At 43.0% G+C, this 27,237-nt stretch overlaps 1 protein-coding gene across 4 annotated transcripts in view; it reads left to right on the top strand.

The window, feature by feature from the left end:
• The window catches only part of LOC308578763 (vascular endothelial growth factor receptor kdr-like), a 211,639-nt gene that overhangs the window by 88,838 nt on the left and 95,564 nt on the right, over positions 1 to 27,237 (top strand). For all 4 annotated transcript variants that reach the window (XM_081179293.1, XM_081179296.1, XM_081179294.1 and 1 more), the window contains exons 5-10: positions 1,461 to 1,623; positions 2,496 to 2,632; positions 5,396 to 5,561; positions 8,133 to 8,250; positions 8,615 to 8,793; positions 20,484 to 20,634. In XM_081179293.1, the coding sequence (XP_081035419.1) occupies positions 1,461 to 1,623; positions 2,496 to 2,632; positions 5,396 to 5,561; positions 8,133 to 8,250; positions 8,615 to 8,793; positions 20,484 to 20,634 (914 nt within the window). The remainder of the gene's footprint in view (positions 1 to 1,460; positions 1,624 to 2,495; positions 2,633 to 5,395; positions 5,562 to 8,132; positions 8,251 to 8,614; positions 8,794 to 20,483; positions 20,635 to 27,237) is intronic.

Here is a 27,237-nt window from a genome sequence, read left to right as displayed (position 1 = left end):
AATGTACTTTCCCTCTCATAAATTACCTTTCTTATGTTTCCATTATACTTTAAAATGACTGCACTCCATATCCTTTAAATATTTATGGGGAAGTGTGCAGACTGCTAATGCTCAAGAAAAGAGGCTAACTTCACATGATTTGTTCTTTGGTTTGAGCTTAAAATCCAACCTTTTCAACATCCCCATCATCCCCAATATAAAACTTAACACACTGGAGAAACGAGGGCAGGGGCATGACTCTTTGTGAAGGCTGATTCATTCACTAAATAGGGACCAACCAAAGCATGCGGTGCTGTGCTCTGTCACATGGTGCCGTTCTGGCTATTCACCACCATGGGGGGGGGGGGACCCTGCTAATAATACAGAACAAGGATGAGGAGTGTTGAATGAAGTTGGCCCTCCAGTTCTCTCCATTTGGCCCTTAGAACTCTCCTCAGGCCACACCCTCTTGCCTTGCTGCTTTGCATGCATGCTCTTGAATGAATTTGTACCCTTGAGGTCTTGCCTGGGTAGAGGACAGAGAAGGGTGTGTGCGCATGTGCAGATACTGGCCAACTCTACAAAGGAGCAGAAAAACAGCTTCCCATCCCCGATCACAAGGATAATCAGTCCCTCCTCACAGGGAACTCTTGAGAATTTTAGCTTTGTGAGGAGAATAAGGGGCCTCCTAACAACTTTCAACACACTTAACAAACTACAGCTCCCAGAATAATCTCTGCCCTTTGTAGGAGCACCTCTTGCAGATACCATCCCATCAGGAGGTCTGTTCTGTATGATGTGGGAATCAGATCTTTTTTAGCATGGCAGCGGGTGGCGCTGTGGGTAAAACCTCAGCGCCTAGGGCTTGCCGATCGCATGGTCGGCGGTTCGAATCCCCGCGGCGGGGTGAGCTCCCGTATTTCAGTCCCAGCTCCTGCCCACCTAGCAGTTCAAAAGCACCCTCAAGTGCAAGTAGATAAATAGGTACCGCTTTATAGTGGGAAGGTAAACGGCGTTTCTGTGTGCTGCGCTGGTGCCGGCTCGCCAGAGCAGCTTCGTCACGCTGGCCACGTGATCCGGAAGTGTCTCCAGACAGCGCTGGCTCCCGGCCTCTTAAGTGAGATGAGCGCACAACCCTAGAGTCTGTCAAGACTGGCCCATACGGGCAGGGGTACCTTTACCTTTACCTGCCCCTTGGAACTCCCTCCCATTCCTGTGATCTTTTCATCATCTTTTCCTTTTTCAACAAGCCTCCTAGGTAGAGATTCTTATCCACAGTGTGTATGTGCATTGGATTTGAAATTGTGTTTCTATGTTTTCGTACTTGATGATATATAGGTGATCGCTTTGGGATGTTTCATGAAAAGTGTTTCATAAATAAAACGTATAAATGAATGAATGAATGAATGAATGAATGAATAACTGTTGGGGTAGTTTTGAATGTCAGGTGTAGCATCACATCTGCCTCTCATCTTCCTCAGCATCCTTCCAGCAGTGCCGTGAGGTCTGTGAAGATGGAATGGGACCCCAAGAGAGGATTTGTGGTCACTTTGCCTACCTATGAGTTCTTCAGTAGCATGCTCAAGTGTGTTGCTATGGTCAGGGGAGACGAATACACATCCTACTATGTGACACAGAAAGTAGGTGAGTAGCTCGTATGGATGTGAGGAGGAAGCAGATCCCATCCTGTACAGTATTCATTGTAAGCAGCACTGCCTTAGGGCGGACACTGAAAACCAGCGCTCCCGTTGCTGACATCACTGGAGCATAGTATTTGTGAACCCTAATTTCAGTTACAGATCAAATTAAGATGCTTCCACAAATGCTGCCCAGAGTTTTACCTTGCAGAGCCTGGTGTCAGAAGTTCTCCAGATATCCTTTAAGTCAGCCTCTCCCTATCTGGTGTACTCCAACTGGGACTGATAGGAATTGTAGTCCAAAAACATCTGGAGGACACCCAGTTTGGGAAGGCTGCTTAAATACTTGGATATTTTGCTGATGATCTTTTAGTGTGGCAGCACCTACACTTTGGAACTCCCTGCCTATTGACAGATTTCAGTGGGATTCTGTGTGATGTCAAAATGTGGTGGACAGATTGGACAGATTTCAGTGGGATTCTGTGTGATGTCAAAATGTGGTGCTCCCTACCTCTCACACTCCATTCTAAATCATATTTGTGGCGTCACCTGTGGCACCCCCATGCAACTGAACCAGCTATGCTACCCTAAATCTGCCTCTGCTATTGATTATCAGTTAGGTGTCTTCACTGTACTTTTTTGGGCACCTGCTAAAAACATTTTCATTTAGACAAGCCTACCCAGAGGTTTAGAAAGCTGAAGCAAGTTTTAATCTGTTTTTAGAATTTTGCTATTTTAACCTTTCAGAAATCTTAAATTGTGGCTATTTTTCTTATCGATAATTGTATTATAATATTTGCCAGATACTTGATAATCTGCATTTGACATCTGCCACTGTTTGGATTTTTATATTGGCTATTGGCTTGCTATGTCTTCCAGAGAAAAGGATACAGAACCTGGTTCTCAAAACAAATCCCCAAAAGCTGGTGGTTGGAGACAACCTTAACCTGGAATGCAGTGCGGAGACATTTTTCAATGGACGCATTGAATTTGTATGGACAATTCCTGGAAGGACTGTGAGTAAATCACATCTGTCCCTGGATCAAGGACAGTTATTGGTTCTGCTGAATGCAAAAGATTCCAGTCAGAAGTTTTGTTGTGTGCTAGCAATCTCTGTCCTCACTTCCTCAAATAGTTTTTGAGTGAGCATTCAAATGCTCAGTATCCAATCAAAGAAATTATGATGTCAGATATGTTGTTGGACAGCGGGCTGGCACTGACTGGGGGAGCCCAACAGCATCTGCCTGCTTTCTAGCATCAGTTCAGAATTGCTAGGAATGCACAGAAATATTTGGGTTGGCGGTAGTACATTTTGATGGGGAGAGAAATGATTATGGCTGCTCCACTGAACATCCTGAGTAAATTTAAAGGCATAACATATTCTACATGTTTGCAGAGAGAGCTAATGTACATAGGAATACAGTGGTGCCTCGCAAGACGAAAAGAATCCGTTCTGTGATTCTCTTCGTCTAGCGGTTTTTTTAATCTTGCGAAGCAAGCCCATTGAAGGATTAGCGCTATTAGCGGCTTTTAGAGGCTTATCTGCTGATCGGATCAGCTGATAAGCGGCTTAGTGCTATTAGCGGCTTAGCAGCTTAGAAAAGGGGGGGGGGGAGGGAAAAAACCCCCGCAGGAACTCGCAAGACATTGTCGTCTTGCAAAGCAAGCCCATAGGAGATTCGTTTTGCGAAGCACCTCCAAAACGGAAAACTCTTTCGTCTAGCGAGTTTTCCATCTTGCGAGGCATTCATCTTGCGGGGCACCACTGTATAGGAAGCTGTCTTATATCATGTGAGACTATGAAGCCATCTCGCTCAGTATTGTCTACACTGACTGGCAGCCTCCGTGAGGGTTTCAGACAGGTGTCTCTGTCAGGACTACCTGGAGCTGCTCTACCACTGAGCAAAGCTCTATGGAAGAATCCAGCATCATGTCTAGGGATGGATAAATCTGCCTCAGTTTGTTCTCTTCTGGTTCCACACATGGCTGTCTTAAAGTATGTCCTGTCTGTTCCCATGTGCATTTTGGGGGGGATAACTCTGTACAAATCCTTAAAAAGTAAAAGAAAAAGCCATAACCCCTCCCCCCATGCACAGATGTGGAGGACTTATGAGGTGAATTTCTGTTTCCTTGTTTTAACACTGTAAATCTTATTGGAGTAGCTTCAAAGCCCAGCACATCAGCTGCACAGCAAAGAAATATTTTTCAAAATGGTACAGGAAACAACTTATTGTGTAATTCTATGCACAACGGTTCATTCTACATACAACAAAATGGCTGCCCCATTTTATACTGATGGAGGTACATTGTATGTACAATGGCCCTTTGTGCATAGAATTATACAGGAAGTGGCATAAGGTCACTTCCTGTACCATTTTAACAAGCATGTTTACCTTGTGTGCTACAGGTACTGTATTTTGAAGCTGATTCAAGCATCTTTCCAATGTCAAAACAATAAAAAGGAGAGCAGCCTCATATGTATGAGTAGTGAAACAGCCCTCAGAAAGGTTCATAGATCAGCAGATTAAACCATATATCTGCAGTCCATTCTCATGAGTTGTTTGCTAAGATTGTGTTTTTAGTCAGGATAGTGGGGAGGGTATGCAGAAAAATAAAGCCTGGGTTAAAATCCCCTGATATACTAATTTTGTTGCAGTCATTTCCTTTCAGGGCTGTCTTAAGCATATGTGGCGCCGGGGTGCAAAGATCCACCGGTGGCCCCCCCCGGTTGTCCAGTCCCAGGCTCACAGAAGGGTGGAGCCTGCCGGCTGCGTCAGCATCTCACTGGCTCAGTCGCCCTCGAACTCGTGGCACAGAGCTGCCCGCAGAAGAGCCCGCCGCGGTGCTCTAACCGACGGGTGGGCTCTTCCCCAGACTCAATTCTCGGGCCCCGGACTCTCAGCCTGGTGCCCCTGAGAGCCCGGCGCCCAGGTGCCCCGCACCCCTAGTGCCTATGGGTAAGACGGCCTTGTTCCCTTTCCATCTTAGAGGATTTGGGTCACAGACAAAGACCTGGAGATACCACTGCCCTAAGGCTGCTGATGAGCAAATGGAGTAATGGTTCCACCACCCTTTGCCTCACTAGAGGTTTTTGAGCATCTGAGAGAAGATCTAGCATGGCTCATAGATGTGCTTTGGATGTGCTGCTCAGCCTTGCCAAATTTGCTCTGAGGCCTTCAGCACAGCAAAGGAGAGTTATGTTGTCTTTGCACCACCTGCCTCCCACCTTCAAGGCATCTTGCACACAAAGGCACATGCTACACCCACCTCTCATGCTGTTTCAGACACAGGCCCCAAACCCATCAGAAAGTGGCAAGCCCTGTGTCCACTCAGGAGGAAATTCCCTCCCAAACTGTGGTTCTGGCCTGAATTTTGATTCTAGCCCATCCTACATTGCAATGCACCACCATCACTGGTAGTTAACTCTGTCATTGTTATAGGAATGAGTTGCACTAATATTGAGGGTCCAAATATCATTGTGACTGAATACCATTTTGCAATTGAATACCATTTTTCATTTTAATAATTCATGTTCACTAAAATTCCATGAGGGTGGAGCTTGTAAAAGTCACATTTCAGAACCAAGAGTCTGAGGACTCACCTGATTTAGCCTTTTACATTGTTGGATTCATGGCTTTCTAAGGAGGAAACTTTTAGGAAATCTAAGATTTGCCTTTGTAGTTCACTGTTCTTGACTGGATATGTGTTACTCTCAGTTTGAGCTGTTCTGAACTGGCCTTATAGCAGGTTTTTTTCTGTCTCCACTCTGCTCCCTTTAGGAAACCAAGGCTGAAAATACATTCGACCTAAGTGAGCCAGTGTATAAAGCTTCTTCTAATGTGGTCATCAAGAATGTTACAATGGAAAACAGAGGGTTGTATGTATGCAGAGGCATAATTGCCAATACAACACAATTAAAATCAGAGGCCAACATCACTGTATACAGTACGTATGATATCTATCTATCTATCTATCTATCTATCTACACTGGTTAGAAAGTAGCAACTTCTTTTTGTGGAGGCAGAGTCCACCTGTCCACTCCAGCAATCAGTTTACAGCACTTCACAGACCCCCAAGTGTATCATAATCAACATCACAAACATTCACTGACACATATATGCAGCCTAAAGTCAAGGAAATGATTTACCACTCGATATTTCTGATTGCATCAGCCAGCATTCAAGAAACTCCAGGGGTTTCTGTGACATGTTGTTACATTGACAGGCGCCACACTTTAAAAAAAGAATAGTACAGAAAGGGATATTTGCCCTTTGGAGATCTTTGTTTGAGTGTGTGTGTGCCTTTGATCTAAAGCAGTTGTTCCCAAACAGTATGTGTCATAAAAGAACTAATTATGTACTGTGAGAAATTAATTGATTCAACAGTTTAAAAGAGTACCCATCTGCAAAGAGAGCAGCTGAATGATACATTCCAACAGCTGGCCTCCTTTGCTCAGGGTGGGCATTTTGAAAATGTCTCTGCTGCCTAAATGTTGTTATTTCAAGTATACACCACCTTTCATCAGAAAAAAGTTTTCACAAAGCAGGTATAAAGAACAAAATTAACAAACAGTATATAAAGCAATTAAAGCATCAAAATCCATAAAATAGGATTCCATTCACCCAATACCACCACAAAATTGCACATCCAAAACCACACCTATTGCTGTTGTTGTTTAGTCGTTTAGTCGTGTCCGACTCTTTGTGACCCCATGGACCAGAGCACGCCAGGCACTCCTGTCTTCCACTGCCTCCCGCAGTTTGGTCAAACTCATGCTGGTAGCTTCGAGAACACTGTCCAACCATCTCATCCTCTGTCGTCCCCTTCTCCTTGTGCCCTCCATCTTTCCCAACATCAGGGTCTTTTCCAGGGAGTCTTCTCTTCTCATGAGGTGGCCAAAGTATTCAGGATCTGTCCTTCCAGTGAGCACTCAGGGCTGATTTCCTTAAGAATGGATAGGTTTGATCTTCTTGCAGTCCATGGGACTCTCAAGAGTCTCCTCCAGCACCATAATTCAGAAGCATCAATTCTTCGGCGATCAGCCTTCTTTATGGTCCAAACACACCTATACTTCAATCAAACTACAGCTGTACATATTTGCCAGCTGTTGGGCTCACGCACAACTGCAAACTTGCTGTGCTTCATTATAATCAGCTACTGGTCCCAACACCACCCTGGAAGCATATACAAATAGACCACCCCACCACATTGGCAACCTAGCTACAAGACTAAAACCAAATCCAATCTAGGACCCCACCAACATCAATAAAAGCCTAACATCCTTCACCTAATCACTTGTTCACATTCATAGAGTTATCCTCTACAGCTGAGGATCTGTCTTTTCACCCTAGTAATCAACCACCAGTTTCCAGCTCCCACCTGCGAAGTGATCAGACTCAAACTACTTCCCCAACCATTTTATGTACTTACCTTGGAACAGCACCACACTAACGATGGGGGAGAAATTTGCTCTAGTTCACATTTATAGGCAAACCTAATTAATTCACACTTTCTGAAACAATATGGCAGTGTTGGCCAAACTTGGGTCTCCAGCTGTTTTTGGACTACAACTCCCACCATCCCTAGCTAACAGGCCAGTGGTCAGGGATGATGGGAATTGTAGTCCAAAAACAGCTGGAGACCCAAGTTTGGCCAACATTGCAATATGGGAACTGAAACACAGCCAACCTTTGAAATCCACACTTTTTTGAATCTTGCAATGCAATTCTCTAGCCAAGTAATGTTTTGGTTTTTTGGTTTTGGTTTTAAAAAATGCATGTACTAGAGTAAACTATGCATTTAAAAATGCATAATTAGTGAAAATAGTATACAAAATGCATTTTATAATCAGAAAATGCTTTGCAAAAAAATGTTTGTTAGGCAAAATTGCTTGCAAATTCTGCAAAAGCTGGTGAATTTCCACAAGGACTTGCTTTTTCAAAAAACAATTCCAAACGGATGTGGAAATGTGGAGAACTGTGTGTTAGATGGGAAGAAATAATAACTTGAAATTGCCAGAGGCACCCATTCCCTGCACCACAATCCCTGCAGTCAACTAAAACACAACCATGAGGGGAAGGGCCCTCGTCCTTATAGTGCCCTGAAGCCACCATGGCTCTTTCTACAGCTCTGTGTGTATCAGTGGAAAATCCAGCACCCAGGAAGTCGTAACACCATATCTTATGGCTACTGCCACCAAGTGATATTGAATGTTGGAGCTGGTAAAAGCACAAAAGTAGGTGAGGAAGGCAGATGTTGTAAATTCCTTTCTCCAAATAGTTTGATCATGTGTCCTTTAGGGATCAAAATCAACTGCAGGTTTAAATTAATTAAAAAATGAAGCACATGTTTCAAATGGCAGCATCATTTCCTATTCTTACTTTATACTAACTTCTGGCTGGCCAGTCGATCTGCTTGCTTTCTGCTCCACAGCTTTTATTATCCGTTGTGTTACTATTGTTTTGCAAAAAAGCAAATTTGAGATTCATGCCTGCAATTTTTCTTGTTTATTTTAAGGAGAAGCTTTCATCAAAGTTTCCTTTAAGAAAACCAATCCCTATGAAGTTATCGAAGGGCAAAAGATGCTGAAATTGTCTTGGAAGGTTCAAGCTGTCCCCCGCCCCATAGTGACCTGGTAAGAACCAAGGAGGTACTTTGAATTGACAGAAGGAAAATGCTGATGCAGGGGGGCGAGGAAAGCATAACAATCTAACAGCAGTTCTTTGCAGGTCTACTCAGGCTTGCCTGTGCTTAATTGCAGTGCTTAAATCTGTGCTGTGGTGTGTTTTGTTTGGCATTTGGTATTTGGTATTCCCAATCCCTTGTTTGTTTTGAACCATTTTTGTGTACATTGCCCAGAAAACTTTAATTAAGGGGTTGCATAGAAGTCATGTTAATAAAGAATAAGAAGAATAAGTCTCAGTAACCCTATAATGGGATTGCCCTTGTTCCCCTCTACTCTATCTTTCAATTGGTATCTTTCTTGCTGGACATTATAGGTACAAGGATGGCAAGAAGCTGACCAATGCGAACAGTGACTGCTATGAACTAGATCCAGTGAAATACAGGCTCATCATAAGGGACGTGAAACCAAAGCATGCTGGGAATTACACCATAACCCTGAGCAACACTAAGCATAATGTCCATGAACAACACACTGTCGAGCTGGATGTATTAGGTAAGCACCTATTAGATCTAAATAACCAGCTTATTCCTCTGTTTCTGGTTTCCAGGGCAAAGGAGAATGGCAAGCAGTTTCTGGCCAAATGCTTTGTATAATTGATGTACAAACACGTGGCATCTATCCAAGGAGCTGCCTGCTCCTGCTGCTATAGCTGTTATTACTATCATTATTTCAGTACAGTGGTACCTTGGGTTACATACGCTTCAGGTTACAGACTCCACTAACCCAGAAATAGTACCTCGGGTTAAGAACTTTGCTTCAGGATGAGAACAGAAATCGTTTTCCGGCGGTGCGGCAGCAGCAGGAGGCCCCATTAGCTAAAGTGGTGCTTTAGGTTAAGAACGGACCTCCAGAACGAATTAAGTTCTTAACCCGAGGTACTATTGTATAATAAATGACACAGAGCTTGTGTGTTGTAGTGGTTAGAGTGCTGGACTTAGGGCTCCATCCACAGTTCCCTTTGACCCAATACTGCCCCCTGGGGAAACCCTCAGTTTAGCGCAAAAATGGAGCAATCGGCAATTGGGTTTTCCGATTTAGTGCTACAGAGCACGTTTTCCAGGGCAAAGAAGTGGGGCATAGCCAAAACTTCTCAGACCCATGCCTACAAAGTATGGGGCAAGTGGGAAACTGCTTGGACCCATGCTTTCTAGGCATGGGATAAGCGGAAGTGTGGACTGAAAAGGTCCAGGTTCAAATTCCAATAAAGCTCACTAGGTGGCCTTGGGCCGATTCCCACACTCTCAGTCTCACCTACCTCACAGGGTTGTTGTGAAGATAATATGGGGATGGGGTGAACCATATATGCTGCCTTGATCTCCTTGAAGGACAGGCAGGATATATGTAAGAGGGGATGAAGCATTGTCCAAGGGACAATGTGGCCCTATAGGTCTCTCTGTCCTGCCCTCAAGATTTCCCAGGCCCACTGCTTTCTTCTCCTGCTCCTGAGTGCTTTTGCCAGGCTGAAAAGTGTCTTTGAACTTTGGTGGTGCCTCTTGCTTGCCTGGACAGAGAGGTGTGCGGATGTATAAAGCTCTGACTTTTGCATGGCTGGAATAAAAATAAATAAGAGTCACATCTGTTGTCCCACCCACTTTTGCTTCTCCTCCCCACCCCACTGGCTCACAGTTTCTGGAAGGCTGCCCATGAGGCAGTGTGGTTGTCAAACTGAAAAAGGTTCCCACCACTTCTGCCATAGCATGCCAAATACAGACACCAGTGTATAGCCAAGTACCCAGGAAATTTCTGATAGATTTTGGGAAAAGAAGGTTTTGGGAATTTGGGTGAGCTAATTCATTTTGACACCACAGCTTGGCTTTTAATGTTGGGGTAGCGTTTTTGAAATTGTTTTACATCACTTCAATAATTCAGTAACTAGAAAGGCAACTAACACATTGACAAATAAATTCAGTATACAAGAAAGGCAAGGTCTGCTATGTCCATTCTTTTGAGCTTCTGCTTTAATTCAGCATCTCATAGGACTGGGGGCCTTATTTGCAGGTCTGTTGCAGTGCTTGTATTTCTGCTGCCAAAGTTTTTTTCCATCAAAGTTTTTCAGGGCAAGAAATCCCGTTTGATTTTGATATCTCAACATTTGTCTCATGGCTTTGTTTAGTATTGGTTGGATGGCGTGTGGATTATGGCTAACGGATTTTTTTGCATGTTGTGTGCAAGACAGAATTATTTTCTAGTTAAAGAATTGACTGTCCGTAACTAGGGATGCAAACACAAATCAGTTGGCATGAAATTCACAGGCAGTTAACAAAAGGGTTTCTTGTGTGCTGGCTACAATCCATTCAATTCATCTCCGTTAATGCTTTTGCAAGCTTTTCGTATTTGTATTTGTTTACGATTTCATGCCCAAGTGCACTCTGTTGTTCTTTTGTCATGCATCAGCATGGTGGCATGAATTAAACTGGGATCATTATTGCAATTACTGTAAATATGTTGCTTATCGCAACCGTTCCAGCTCAAAGAATGCTGATAATTCATATACTGAAAAAATATTTCTGCACGTAGAGGGCAGGAGAGAAATTAACAACGGGTGCTTCATAAGTTTTAGCAACAGATTGCTCTTCCAAAAAAAGACGATCTGAAAAGGAATCTCTGGTGTTGATTTATTTTCCCTGTGATGTGACTTACAGTAATCATAATCGTAATAGCAATAACAAGAATAGTAATATGACTATTCTTGTTATGAATGTGGATGCATTCCCCACCCCCGCAAACAGGTTTGTTAGGGATAAACTAACCGTGATGTAAACACATATGTGGCTATTGCAACATGAAGCTCACAGAATCTTCCTGCCTTGCTGCTGTATAATGTTTGCTAGAACTGACTAATTTCCTGATATCATGGTGTTCCAAATTCTTGAAACTCCTCTCTACTTTACATTGACTGCTACAAGATATAGTGACATCCTCTGGTTGTAGAAGTGGGTCAAAGAAAGAACTGAAAGAGGAGTAACAATATTCCTTGCCCACCTTTCACCACAAGGTCCCAGGGCATGTTACAGCAATATAAAAATGCAAGATTAAAAGCAGTTCTAAAAATTTACAGTCAGAAGAAAAGGGTGGCTCCTTATGCGTGTGTTTGTGCATTAGGCAAAATTGCTCACAAACAGTATAGTAGGAGAAATTTAAACTAAAATGCTGGTGGTTTTTCATGAGGACTTTTTAAAAGATAAATTAATTTCAAAGTGATGTAGAAATGTAGAGAACGGAACTTAAGGTTGGAAAAACAAGATGCTGAGGGAGACTGAAATTGACATATTTCCTGCCCCCTGTGTGCACCTAGCATGCAGTGCTCCCATATTTATGTAGTATGGAAGGTGGGGTAACCTGCGGCTTTCCAGATGTTGCTCAATGGCAGTTGTAAACACTCCTTGCCATTGGTCATCCTGTCTGGGGCTTATGGGAGTTGTAGTCCAAAATATCTGGAAGTGTGGTCTACATCATTACTGGTGGATCCGTTAAGTACTTGTAAGTCCTCTCAGATGTGGCTTTTACTGTCACTACAACATTTTGACATGGCAAACCTTGGAGAAAATTTAAGTAAAGGTAAAGGGACCTCTGACCATTAGGTCCAGTCGTGGCCGACTCTGGGGTTACGGTGCTCATCTCGCTTTACTGGCCGAGGGAGCTGGCGTACAGCTTCCGGGTCATGTGGCCAGCATGACTAAGCCGTTTCTGGCGAACCAGAGCAGCACACGGAAACGCCGTTTACCTTCCCGCTGGAGCGATACCTATTTATCTACTTGCACTTTGACATGCTTTCAAACTGCTAGGTTGGCAGGAGCAGGGACTGAGCAATGGGAGCCCACCCCTTCGCAGGGATTCAAACCGCCAACCTTCTGATCAGCAAGTCCTAGGCTCTGTGGTTTAACCCACAGCGCCACCCGCGTCCCTTGGAGAAAATGTATACACCACTTAATTGTAGAAAAAATGCTCAAAGCGGTTTACCAAAAAAAACCCATTAAAATTAAAAAGTACATAAAAAGTACAAGTATGCCTGCATACTTAATTTCATGCCACCTTTCCATAGTTCAAACCATGCGCAAGGCAGTCAACAACATGGAAAAATACATAATTACAAACAAAACAGAAGTGGTCATAAACAATAAATAAAACATCAAATTAAATAAATTAAAGTATTTCCACATAAATCATAAGAAGATCTGAAATAAAGGTACAGAATTAATACTGATAAAGACAACAACAACCCCACCCCAATAATTTTGCAAGCATACGGTAATTTAAAACATACAGAAAGTTTATACCACAATAGAACAGACTAAAAACAAAATAAAACTCATACAAACTTGGAAACTTATGGGCAGGCTTGTCTAAATAAGAATGTCTTCAGGTGCTGAAAAGAACGTATTGCACAATTTACCATCTAATGAAGGGGTTTCTTGAATGATCCTAGGCAACATGAGGTACTTAATCACATAGCCTATAGTTAAACTATTCAGCTCAGTCCCATAGCATATAGTGCTGGCCACCAACCTGGGTGATTTTAGAAGAAGAGTAGACAAATTCATGGAAGAGAGGGTTATTGAGGACTACTTTTACTATAATGGATATGTTCTATTCAGTGCTATTTTTCTAGAAAAAGAGGTGCCGGAACTCACTTATTCTCTTATAATGGCAAATATCTAGATGTTGCCACATCTCTCAGACTTACGATTGTTAGTTCCTAGCTTGTCAGTAGTAATAAATAATCATTGGCCCTACAGAGACTCTGATTTTGCATTTTATATTTTGTATATTGTTTGATCCACTGTAATAAGCACTTGACGGATTGCTGTATTAATTGGGGGGGGGGGTGTTGTTTGCATATATGAGGAGAAACAGCCAAAGTTTTGTGTGGACTTCTACAAAAATATAAAAGGAATTGCAAGTTAATATGGAAATGAGGCAAACTGGACTTGCGGTTGGAATGTGAGAAACTGAGTAAACCAGAATTGATGGATTCACTGATCCGTAAATGTAAGGATTGTTGCAAAGTCCGTTCCTCCTTAAACTTCCTGTATAAAGATACATGTAGTAGCCCTATGCTTGGGCCACCCATGTTTCCAGCCCACTCTACAGACAGATGGAATTTAATCTGGCATGAGGAATATAACCCTCTTGCTTGCTTTGCATGTAGGTCTCTTTGAGTCTCCTGGAGGCCACTGGACCCCTTTTTTTATATATAAACCCATTCTTCCTTTATATGTTTGCACATTAAGAGCTGTCCAAGAAGCTGGTGGGTTGCTGTGTTTTTGTTTTGTTGGATTAAATTCTTGTTGAGAGCCAAAGTTTCAGGCAGCAAATGTCATGAAATATTAGAGAGGAGGGGAGAGAGTGAACAAAAGGGAATCTTAACAAACAGCTGGCAACTATACATCCTGGTGAGCCAAGAATGGAAAGAAGGAGAAAAAACATGGGAGAAAATGGTTACTCCAGACTTGAGTACAAAGCAAAGGTGGGGGGGGGGGGAGGATTAAAAACTACTTATGGTCTGGTAAGGGTATTTTTAATTCTCACCCTAGAACAAATAAACAGAATATTCTGGGTCTTCTCCAAGGCTTTGTGGAACGGCAGCGTTTCAGTTGAAGCTAGCTGCATATTATTCTCAGTTTGTAAAACAATTGGAAACTTTGTTGAACCATTTTACAAAATGGAACAAACAGACTGCAGCCATCTTACCGCCTTCTCTGCTCTGCAGCAGAGGACTTGTAATAAAAATTGGCAGATATTTGTGATACCTTCACTCATCAATCAGAAAACATCCTTTTGAGGAGTTGCAAAAAGCAACCTGATCAAACTTTTGGATTTGACTTCAAAATTTAAGATATGGTTTCGTGTGGGTGGGTGTGTGGGTGTTGAGATTTCAACCACTAAATCCAAATTATAAAATCTGAATATTCAGCAGAATTTGATGTTTCTTAAAAAGTTGTTAATATGTTTATTTAGGAAACTTCTATAATGTTTTTCACCTTTACAACGAAATTATCAAATTGGTTTACATCTATTGCATTATATTTATATGTAAACCTATTTGATAAAATGAAACCAGTGATTGAAACCATACAGTGCAATGCAATGCACCTGCTATTTAAAACTGGAAGAAAGTTCCAATTAATTAGTGTTACTGCATCTGATGAAGCAGACCATGTAAGTTTTTGCAATAGCAGATGTATGTTTTTTTAAAAAGATGCTTCTGTGTGCAATGACTGGCAGCAGCTCTCCAAGGGTTTAGGACAAGGAATAAGAGCATAAGAAGAGCCTGCTGGATTAGGCCAATGGCCCATCTCATCCAGCATCCTCTTCTCACAGGGGCCAACCAGAAGCTCATTCTGGGAAATCAGCAAGAGAGACCCAAGAGCAAGAGTCCTCTCCACTCCTTCGGTTTCCAGCAACTGGCATTCAGAAGCATTTCTGCCTCTGACTGGAGGCAGAGCATAGCCTCCATCATGGCTAGTAGCTATTGATAGCCTTATCTTCCATGAATTTATCCAATCCTCTTTTAAGGCCCTAGAGTTTTGTGGCGTAAAACCAACAAATTTGAAAGATATAGAACAAGGGAAGAAAAAACACCCTTCCTTGATTCTTCTCTCAAGTGGAGCACTGGGGAAATTCTTTTGTTATTCAGGTCAGCTTTTACACCTTTCATCAAAGCAGACCTGAAGCCCTTTAACACTTTAACCCAAAGACAAGGGTAACACTTGACATTGCATGTTTAGTATGTTTGAAGAGTGTGAATTTGCAATTGGCAAACTCCAAAGGTTTAATCTATCCTTAGTTGTGGCAGGAGGGTGGCTTGGGAGGGAGTGTGCCAGGAGAGGCAGCTGTTGTATTTTGGAAGGGTGGTAACACCCACATATATTCCTCTGCCTTTAACAGAAACTTAACATGCAGACATTAGCTAGTAATGCTTTTCACAGCTTGGAGAAAAAGATGTTCACCGGCTGCTTCGTGCTGCTCGCACTGCTGTTAGAGCGAGGGTGGAGATCCTCCAGATGTTGCTGGACTACAGCTCCCATCATCCATGACCATTGGCCATCCTGAGTCCAACAACAGCTGGAGAGCCACAGGTTTCCACTATTGCATTAGAAGCACAGCAAATGTGGATTTTCCTCTTATTTTGTTTTTTAAAATTGGGCACTGCCATTCAGCTGAGCTTCTTGAATAGTTTACAAAACCAAGACAAAATACAAAAAAAGTCATTGAAATGCTGGAACAGGGAGGGCTGTATCTTAGCAGCAGGTCCCCTGGTTCAGTCTCTGGAAAGACTCCAGTCTGGAACCTTGAAGAGCGGTTGGCAGTCAGATTGGACAGCCTACCTAGCACTGAGCTAAGTGGACCAACAGTGTAAAAGCAGCATCCTTTGTTCCTGCTTAAATAACAGGCAAAGTTAAAATACCCTTGCCTAGTGCCAGTAATATAACAGTGTTGCTGCCAGGTGTCGATCGCCCATTGACATGTTGTCCCCTTCTGAAAAAAGAGGAACTGCATCATTGTGTTCAGAAACACACTTCTGGTTAATCACTTGGCAAGTCTATTACCCCGCTGCGTCACTGGAGTTCTTTGTCTGGCTAGAGTTGTAACGCTAGCTGGGTACCATGCAAGAGACACCTGCAGACTCAGTAAGCCTGAGCTGACGCTATTCTGTGATTTGGCAGATGGAGCTAAGGAAATGTGGGAGTGGAGGAAGAAGTTGTTGGATGTCTTTGATGATGGAAGAATTTTCCATATCCCCCGATACTCGTCCTCCTTTCCTTCAACTCCCTTCATGCTCTGCCCACTGCTCAGCAGCCTTGTTATTCTTTCACACAGCATGAAAATATGCACAGAGGGCCTGTCTACACATGCATGACTGTCAGCTCAACTTTTCATCACTTCTTTATTCAGCATTTGGTGATTTGTACACAAACATGCAAACTGACTCCATTTTATGTGAGTTGAGGCCCATCTGTGGTTTTTGACCATCATATTTTGGATAGCATGGCACACATCTTAACTGGAAATTAATTATAGCAATAAACCCTTTGCTACAAAAGTGCCTAACAGTCACACCCAGTTGCTGAAAAAGAGATGGAACAGTTTTCTAGTTCCGTCAAAGTTACCAACAGACTACTGTCAAAACAGTTCTGGCATTTGCTATCCTAGCTTGGATTTGGGGGTCATGGGCTGAAATGAACATTGCCAGAGAACTTGTTGCACCTCTGTATGCTTGCTGCTTCATTCCTCCAACATGCTAAATCCATACATTTGCTATTTGTGGCAATGTGTTACTTCTGTGCCTGAAGATGCCTGAAGATGTTGGTTACACCCGTTCACCTTGCATTAGCTTTTTGCAAGTGTATCACTTAGTAAGCTCTGAATTCACACCAGATGGATGTGGTAGGTTGTATCTCCCCCCCCCCGCCCACTCTTTTAAAGAAATATTCTTTTTGTAAAAGCAGCTTCATTTCACAGTCCTTGTCTTATTAAATTTGCGTTGGAGATGCATGATTTTTAAAGTGCAACTCAAGTTATTTTTAGATCTTGGAATTCGTTAAAAATGGGCTGTTGCTACACATCAGCCACAGCAAGGAGATACTGAAGTATCCAGTTTGATTATGTACACAGAGGAAGCTGCCTTATATTGATTCAGACCATTGGTCTATCTAGCTGAACACCAGCTGGCAGCAACCCTCACGTATTTCTTTTTATATATATGTATATAATTTTTATTGGGTTTTTGATAATTTTATACATATGAAACATAACCATTTCAAACATTAAAAATAAAAAGGTTCTTTCTAAGCTTCGGACCTCCTTCCCTCCCTCCATGGGTTCCATGTTTAAGTTTAAATTTGCTGCATCTTTTACCATTATCCAGGGATGCGGGTGGCGCTGTGGGTTAAACAACAGCCTAGGGCTTGCCAATCAGAAGGTTGACAGTTCAAATCCCCGCAATGGGGTGAGCTCCCGTTGTTCGATCCCAGCTCCTGCCAACCTAGCAGTTCCAAAGCACATCAAAGTGCAAGTAGATAAATAGGTACCGCTCCAGCAGGAAGGTAAACAGCGTTTCTGTGTGCTGCTCTGGTTCACCAGAAGCAGCTTAGTCATGCTGGCCACATGACACCGGCTCCCACGGCCAGTAAAGCAAGATGAGCGCAGCAACCCCAGAGTTGTCCGCGACTGGACCTAACGGTCAGGGGTCCCTTTACCTTTACCATTACCATTATCCATCTATTATATTACCATCATTACCATAAATAATTCCACATTGCAAGTGTAATTACATCTCTGCCAAAGATTTTAACTGTTTACAACGGTCTTTTAAATAAATTACAAATTTACTCCAGTCTTTAGAAAATACTTGATCTTCCTGGTTTCGGATCTTCCCCGTCAGTTTCTCCATCTCCGCATACTCCATCAGTGTCATCTGCCATTCTTCTTTTGTTGGTGTTTCTCCTTCCACCCATCTCTGGGCTAGTAGCATTCTAGCCCTCGTGTATTTCAGGCAGGGGTCTTCCCAACCTTACCTGGAGACACCAGGGACAACTCAGCCTCAACAACACTGAGCTAGATGGACCCAATGTCTGACTAGGTATAAGGCAGCTTTCTGTGTTCCTGTGTTCCACCCATCAAAATTCCAAAGAAATTCTAAAGGAGGGAGAGGCAGAAAAATGGAAGTATATTTCTCAGAAATGGGGTGTGTGTGTCATATTTCAGCAAAGCACTAATTTCATTCAGTAGCTTAAGAAATGTTGCTGCCATGGTAACCTCTTATCAGTTTATGATTGACTCCTTATACAGCAATCACATCCCTCTAGCATACAACAAAACAGAATTATATATGCCTCCCACAAAGCACTTTCTTAAGTCACTCATTCTCATACTATTTATCTCTGCCTCATAATTAATGTGCCCCTCATAATTGTTATATGCATGTGCACAACCCACCATTGTTTCTGTTTCATAAAGAATTAAAATGTTTTCAATAGTCCCATTTTTCATTTTAAAGTCAATAATTACTCATTTGTTTCCCCATAAATTATTATTTTATTCAATGAATCATTTTGCTTCACTATCAGGGTTGGAGTAATATTTAATAACAAAATGCATATAAAAATTATTTTGGAGTTATAAAGGGGTTTCTGAATCATGCTATTCATTATATTAATTAACCCTAAAGTGGGGGGGGGGCAATACTTACTAAAAACAGATATTTGAATTGTTGTTCTATTGATTCCTTCAGAGAGAGAGAAAACAGGAATATCGTGTTCATTTGCTTTGATTTTGCCAAATCCCTAATCACAAGTTTAAAAGGTTACCCCCTGAAATATAAATGAATTATTTTAATATATTTCTTTTTAATTCTGAAATACAAACAAATGCTTTCTTTTCTTTCTAGAAAGTCCTAAGCAATCAAGTCCCAGACAATCTCAGGATATTGAGGCAAGGATAGGGAACTGCCGTCCCAGAGCCTTCTGCCCTGAGGCAACAGCCTCACCTTGCCTCATGGGCAGATAGGCACTGCATTCACCCCACAGGCTGGAGGTTCTGCACCCCAGTTCTAACTGGAGATGCACACTATGTTGTTCACAGCTTTGGGGGGCTTGGGCTAAAAAGTGGCATATAAATGAGCCATATCATACCATATAGAAAGGCCTTAGAGGTTTGCAAGTGGCTACCAAGGCAAAGAGGTTCCCCATTCTAGGCCTTAGAAACGAGGGCACCTAGGCAGGGCTGAACGGTGGAGGAAATTGCCAGGCAGGGGCCTGCTTGGCAAGATGAGAGAGAAAAAATTGTTGAGCAAAGACAAGAAAACGAAAAAGTTTAATTTGTGGACCGTTCCACACATTGTCAAAAGGGCTGAAAGTACAGCAGCTGCCCCCAATTGGACAGAGGTGCTCTAACTGTGGGTATAAAAGGGATACATCTGTTCGATTTCCTGTTATGAATCAGCCTTGGGATAGGGGGAAAACATCCATGCACAATGAGAGGTGACTTTTTTTTCACCTCAAACTCAGAACCATTTCTTTTTTCTGGGGTCAGAGAGCCTTCAGTTCAGTCTCTTTTGTTTTTATTTCTTTGTTTTTTAAGTGGAAGGAGGAAGAAAAAAAGTAATATTCTTTATTTTGTGTTCATTCTAAGGAAACTAAAATTAGAGGAGACTAAGTCTCCTGGTGTTTCTTGTGATGAGCGCTCATAGGAACATGCTGTGCTTTGTTCATAGGTAGTTTATGATGTCTGAGACTGATCCTGCGGTATGTATATTTTGGTGGGAATTCAGTGGAGACAATGGAGAGGAGTGACATTGCATACAATTCTGCATTTGTGTGGAACGATACAGGTCGCCTTTTAAAAAGTACACACAGAAAGACAGGAAGCTGTCTACGACTGTACTACCCTGAACACACCCAATCTCATCTGATCTCTGAAGCTAAGAAGAGTCAGGCCTGGTTAGTACCTAGATAGGAGAAAGACAGGAAACTGCCTCATACCATTGCTTTACCTAATTCAGTATAGCTAACACTGAGGGGGAGCAGCTTTCTAGGTCTCCAGAGTTTCAGATGGGGAACAATCTCAGCCCTACCTGGAGATGCCAGGGATTGAACCTGGGTCCTTCTGCATGCAAAGCAGATGTTCTACCACTGAGCAATGGCCTTTTCCCCAACACCCTGACAGCTTCCTTATTTTCACCATCTACCTGATTCCATGTTTATACCAAGATAACAGAGCTTGGAAAAATGTGATCAATCACTGCATTTCCTCAACTAAACTACTTGAGGGGGGCATAAAACATTTCTTTCCTGAGACTCAACTTTTAAATAAATTTGTGGGTGCCAGCACAGTATTGTGATCTCCTCCTGCTAACTAGATATTGGGCAGAGGAGTGGGATATAATTTTAGTTAATCAAGTGTCCTAGAACCTCTGGTGTACAACATCCTTATTTTGGGGGGGGGCATAGGTGGACTGTCATAAATCAAAGACAAATTCCAGCAAGACAAAAACATTCAGAGTGCCTGGGGCCTGGCCAGTGAGGTGTGTCATGGGCTTCTCAGACCAGTTTGTAGTTCCTGGATGCTCTCTATGGCAGAATGCATGATTCATAAAGTTCTTTCCACCGATCTTTTTCTTCTGCTTAACTGCAGTTTTCTGGAGAAAATGGTCCTTTGACAAATTTGCTTTTTCTTTGCAGAGAGACCCAGGATTTATGAAAAGGAGACAGATTTTTCTAAAATGGAGCTGGTCACAAAAGGAGGAGAGCAGAGCCTCCAGTGCACATCAAGTGGGAATCCTCTGCCCACCATACATTGGGAATGGGAGCCATGCAGTCATGAAGACAACCTGTAAGTTATCACTGTAATGTGCTGATCTGAATCAATAACCATTTGCCCACAAGTCATTTCCCTGACTGTTAACATAGGGCTCTGCACTGAAGATGCCAGAAAACTGTGATATATGAAACATTATTCACCCAAGTCCTGGAAAGAGAGCTAAGGCTTGCAACTAGAGGTTGCAGGATGTTAATTTATGAAGGTGTTTCTTCAACTCTTAAGCTTTGGAAGAAAATTGGTAAAGACTGTGTGGGTCAAAAACAAGAAATGCCCTGCTCAGGCATCCATCTAGTCTGGCATCTGGCTTCCCCCACCAATCAGCCAGATATGACTGGCAAGCCAACAGGACCCTACACCACTGCACAAGCACCCTTACAGGTGGACGGATCTTTCTGTTTTCTTTCCTAGTCAGTTTCACATGTGGTGGTCCATAGGTTTGCTTTAATCTGTTTTCTGGAAAACAGATTAAAATACACATTTCCACCTAGCATAAGAACATCAGAAGTGCCCTGCTGAATCAGGCCAAAGGCCATCTGGCCCAGCGCTCTATTCTCACAGCCAACTAGATGCCTGTTGGAAGCCTGCTAGCAACATCAACTCTGGTATTCAGAGACGTGCTGCCTCCTAAAATAGGCAGTTTTGCATGCATTTCCTTCTGAGGTATGCATCTTTTTGGCATACATTTTTTGAGCCCAGGACTGTGCTGCAACATTCTAAATAGTTTGCAATACAGTGGAGAGCTGCGTTGTGATCTGTGCATTAGTCCCTGGAATACAAGTCAAGTCAGTTCACATAACAAAAATCCCCAGCAATATTTCCCTATGGTTTGCATGCAGCATCTGAAATGTGGTATATTGCTTCTGGGCACGGAAGTTCCATTTATTATCACTCTCTTTCATGGATTTGTCTGAAATACTATCACAATTACTTGCGTCATCATCATCATCTTGAGATAGTTAACTTTTACCAACTAGAAGTTAAGGATAGGATAGAAAAGGAAGCGGCACCTCCAGCTCTGCCTGCATTTGATAATCACAGCCAGTAGTGTTTCCACCTACACACATTTTTTTTTTGCAGCTTGGTGACATTAGAAAACCCCAGCTCTGAGCATCATCTGAGAAACCAAAATTGACAGATTTGCCTATTCATATTGGAAAGCTATAAGCCAATGTGTTTTTTGCAGAGGATCTATTTCCATATAGCCCCACATCCATCCCAAAATTTAAATGACCCCTTTTCCCAGCATGCTCTTCCAGCTCCAGGATCCTCTACTTCCTTCCACTTGGAGGGAGGGATTGAGCGGCTGACTGCACCCGAGATAAAGAACCCTGCGCTGAAGATAAGTCGCCTAGTAAGGACAGGCTTCAGCTCCTTCCCCAGGAATCTTCATTGAGCTCTTAAGCTCCACTCCTTGAACCTCAGGGTTTTTTTAAACGCTTCCCCTCTGACAGAACTGAATATCAGTGAACATAAAACTATGAAGTTGATCTCAGTTTTGTAGCTTTGAAATAAGCTCCCCAATTGTCAAATTACCGGTAACTCCAAAGGGATAAGAACCCCCCCCCAAATAAACAGCTACAAAAAACACACACCCCACTGTGAAGTTTTGAAGTTTTCAGAGATTCCAACTGCAACAGCTGTTCAGAAGCAAATAAATAGGCACCTACAGAACGTCTGTTGTAGGGTCTTCAGGCCAGAACAGAAACCAAGCTGGTTTTGTAGATTCTGGCAGTCCAAGATGAGATGTTAAGGGGAAAAGAACAAATGGGCAAAACAACAGAAGCCCAATAATATTTTGATGGGTTTTATTAGGCAGGTGAGGAGATATAATTAACTATATTTTATCCCCCTACAGAGCCACATGTGTGGGTTAACAGATAGATAAAAGAATCAACTTATTGCTTGAGTTTTAAAATGTGGGGCTGAGCAGAGTTTAAATTCCATCTTAAGCAGGTTAAGTGAAAGCGAAGAAATTAGGTTTATCAAGGAAACAGGCTACAGACTGAAAAGTAAGTTTAAAACATATATTTTACTCACAGTCAAGCATTTGTCCTTAGCAGCAACAGCATTAAAAGTAAATGCAGGTTAAATACTTGTGTTTACAGCAAAAACAGCTTCTGCTTCTGGCAGGTGCCTGATGCTGTAGTGTTTAGAGGCATGTCCTTCTTCATGGCTGGTTGAAGAGAAAGAGAGAGAGAGAGAGAGAGAGAGAGAGAGAGAGAGAGAGAGAGAGAGAGAGAGAGAAGGCACCGGAAATACCGCATTTGCTTGAGTCTAATGCACCATCAAATCTAATACGCACCTCAATTTCCAGAACCTTGAAACCAAAAAAAGCATTTGCTGGTGAATGCCAGCGAATCTAATTTACACCTTAATTTTCACAACATAATTTGGCCAAAAATGCTGAGCATTAGATTCAAGTAAATATGGTATTTCTTTTGCTTCTTTCCACCCAGGAGTGAAGGGGAATTGACATCACATTGAGTCTTCTCTACCAATTGCATTTCTATTGTCTGAGTCTGCCTACTGGCAGTAAAGCTCTATGGTCTTAATCCTTTCACATGCCAACTAGCAAGAAAATGCATTGTTAGATTTGACTGCATATCTCCCACAATTTTGAAAACCGATATGATCACAGTGTTCTACATGTCTGTTAGTGACAGAACTGAGACAATACAATTGTCTTAAAAAGAAACAATGATTCTTCCTATGAGTCTTAATCAGAGTTGGTTTTTGGGTGGTGCAACCGGTGCAGTCACATTGACGCCACACTGTAGGGGGCACCCAAACAATGCTGTAAAATGAAGCAGGAGAGATGGAGGCGCTGAATTTTTGTGTTTTACAGGGCAGCGCTGAAATGTGAGAGCCCAAAGTCTTCCACTGGTCTTAATTCTGCTTCAGCTAGCTATAGAGAACACTGTTCAGCACTTAACCCCTTGGTTAGTCCCCATTCTTCCTCACTCTCAATGCCCACTGTCAGGGAACTGCCATCGGAGCTAGAGGTGGAGGGAAGGCTCCAGAGGGATGCCGGAGAGGGTCCCAGTAGGGAGAGAGGCAGCCCATCTGCTGGGGAAGGAAATCAGTGTAACACCAGTGGAGAAGGGGGGCAGATGGGAGAATCGGAGAGGAGGCTCCAAGACTCCTCGCCGGAGACCAGCGGAGAGAGTACGGGTACTCCGTTGCCCACACCCTACCTGCGCAGAAGACTTCTGCGCAGGGAGAGTAGGAGGAGACTTGGCGTCAAACAACTTTTATGCTGGAAAAGGTTCAAGAAACACACACTGACAGATTCTGCCAGCGACTGAGACAGTCACGATGCTGGAGGCTGTTCAGTCAGAAAGGGTTTAACCAGGTAATCTCGCCAGCCCTCTCCCCCTTTGCCCTTTGGCAGCGGTCGCACCCCCGTACATATTCCCGTACATCCTCCCTCACCCTTGGCCACCAGAACTGCCTGGTGACGAGCAGCATGGTTTTGTGCTGTCCAAAGTGCCCAGCTGTAGGGTTGTCGTGAAGTTGTTTGAGTACCTTCCCCCTCAAGGTCTCCCCCGGTACATACAGCGCCCCCTTACAGTACAGCACCCCTTCCTTTTCCTCAAACCCTCCATGGTTTTCCCTTCCGTCTCGGAGTTCCCTGATTTTAGTTTGAGCGAACACGTCGTTTCTATTAAGCCCGGCCAGTTCTCGTTTCCCAACCAAGGCTCCCCCACACACCCATCGGAGAGTAGGAAGAGACTTGGCATCAAACAACTTTTATGCTGGAAAAGGTTCAAGAAACGCCCACTGACGGATTCTGCCAGCTACTGAGACAGTCACGATGCTGGAGGCTGTTCAGTCAGAAAGGGTTTAACCAGGTAATCTTGCCAGCAGTGGCGGCAACTTACGCACGAGCAACCCCTAAATCCATTACACCCACCAACTCAGATGGATTTAAAAGTGCATAAATTCATGAGTTGCTACTGGCCACAATGACAATGTTCTGCTTCTGCTGATAGAGGCTGAAATCTAGGAGGGGGAATCCTTTCAGCCTGAGAGCCACATTCCCCCATGAACAAAGAAAAATCATAATTGATGCAGGGAGAGGTCAAGGAAATGGAATAAACTGCCATGTGAATGCAGCCCAGTTCCCTGGAGCATACCATACACAGCTCAGAATTGTGAGCTGGGCTGGTCTTGGTGGGTTGCAGCTGTGCAGGCCTGGCACAACAGATCCCCATGCCTCTTCTGCATGCATGTGAAGGGCAGATTCTTATCCTTGACTTCACTCACTGTTTAAAACATATTGCCCGGCAGGCATAAGATACAGGAACCCCCTAATTGCCTTATTTCTCTGTGTGGGGTTAGAGGAGGGACAAAGAATCCCAGATCTACCAAACAGGAATTAAGTGAGTTAGGCATGAGGTGCTGCTCGGCGCAGTTTCTCTAAACAAACAGACAAGTTTCCTTTGTTCCTGTTGAAATGTTAGCAGAGCAACCCATGGAGAGATGCCTTGGTTCAGGCCTGAATGGGGAGCACTCCCCTTGGTGAGCACCAGGAGGGATGTCTGGGAGCCAAACCCAACATCTCCTCCTGCACTTTCACCCTTCTGTGCAGCAAGGAGGCTGGAGTCAGGTTTTCCACCCTTAAAAATAAAGGACAGATGGGGGAATATAAAGAGCCAAATGGGCCCCCTCTTGTCTCTTTTCTGATGTTTTTGTTGGGATGGGGAGGCTTACTGTCATTTGAAGAACACCCATGGAAAAAATATTTGAAGTTGAGATTGCAGCTTAATTTGTCCAAGGTCATGGCTGGTGATAGTTCGTTGGAGGAGCAGCCAGGAGAACCTCCTGGTGTGTGTGTGCGTGCGTGCGCATCAGTAATAAAACAGATTTATTGCAACCCATGACAGGATCTGATTTCCTCGCATTATTTCAAACTATGTTAGTAAGATGCCCCCTGGTTTGGGTAGGGATAAATAATAAAAAGAAAACAGAAATATGGAGAGTGGGGTGGAGTGTAAGGAAGTATGACAAAATTCCAGTTTTCCCATGATAGACTGATGCTATCAGTCTTATTTCTGATCAGTTTTGCATGTGTTCATACACAAGTACATCCCATCGAATTTGGGAATCTGCATTTAAAAACAACTTGTGTATGTTTTCATAAAATATGAATCTTTGTGTGCTTTTTGCCTTAAAGTAGGCATTTTTAATGTGAATTTTGGTGTGCATTGAAAATGTCAAAAATTACAGATGAAGAATTTTGCTAATATAGAACTCTACCTCTTGTTTCAACTGACCCTGCATACCAGAGGCATTGCCTGTTTTTGCCATAACTGGCAACTCAGCCTAAGGTCACATTCACACCATACCTTTAAAGCTCTATAATACCACTTTGTCTAGCTTCCTCCAGATAATTCTGGGAGCTGCAGTTTGTTAAGGGTGCTGAAAGTAGCTAGGAGATCCCCTATTTCCCTTGCAGAGCTATAATTCACAGAGTTTCCTACGAAGGGGGGATTGTTAAACCACTCTGGGACAGGAATCAGGGTCTCCTAACAACTCTCAGCACCTTTAACAAACTCAGTTCCCAGAATCCTTTGTGAGAAGGCATGAGAATTATAGTGGAATCTTAGTGCTTTAAACTTGTGTGAATGCTGGTTTTGCTTGGCATAAGCACTCCTTGCCACATGCTACTTGAGACCCCAGTGACAGGTTGGAATCCAATACAAATACACCTATTGAAATTAATGGTTGCAGTTTATTCATGCTCATTAATTTCATTAGGTCTCCTCTAAGTTAAGCTTCATTGACTACCACTGCAGGAGTACCCACAGACTACAAACCCATTCCCTCAGTGCAACCCCTCCCAGAACAGATCATCCACATAATTACCCAATATTGGAACCTCCCACCCAAAGCACCTCCAGTCGTTACCAGCATTTAACCTTAGATTATTGACTCCCTTTCAGCCTTACTGCTTCAAGGCACTAGTGCAACATCTGCACAGCATCTCGTCTGCTGTTATCAGTTAGGCTGACCAAGGCTGTTTCTGTGCTAAAACTGGACCTGAAATCAGATTGAAGTCTGTCTAGATAATCCAGAACAAGTCAGGCATTCTTCCCATGGCAATGCATTAGCTAAAATGCCACATCGACACATTTTGCATGCAAATTGCCTTACAAGTAGGGATTTAAGCATCTTTACAGTCCAGTCCTCTTTAGGCTTACTCACATGTAAGGCCCACCCTGTTCAATGGACAAACAGGATTGCAGAGTAATATAATCTTGAGTGTTTCTGCTGACCTCAGGAGTGTAAACTAAGCCAAATAATGAAAATGCCCAGCTTGTGGTTCTATCACTTTAAACACAATGGCAAAGTGTGTTTGTATCTCCACTTGACCTCCAAAGTAGCCTTATCTTTCCTTACAGAAGCTGGAGGGGAAGCCTCTTGTGAGAAAAACACCCCTTCCCTCATTTCCTGTTGCTATTTCATTTCCCCTAACCCCCACTCCCCACTGCTCCCATTTTTATTTTCTAATGTCCTGATTTTCTGACATTGTTCAATCTGCGTACAGAGAGTTCTGTCTCCTTTGCACTCATTGAGTGATATTGTGTCTGAAGGAAACTGCAAAAGCCACCA

This window comes from Podarcis bocagei (genome assembly GCF_964188305.1).
Source record: "Podarcis bocagei genome assembly, chromosome: Z".
Taxonomy (NCBI): Eukaryota; Metazoa; Chordata; class Lepidosauria; order Squamata; family Lacertidae; genus Podarcis; species Podarcis bocagei.
Note: the sequence above shows the minus strand (reverse complement) of the source record. Positions and strands in the feature narration are given on the sequence as shown.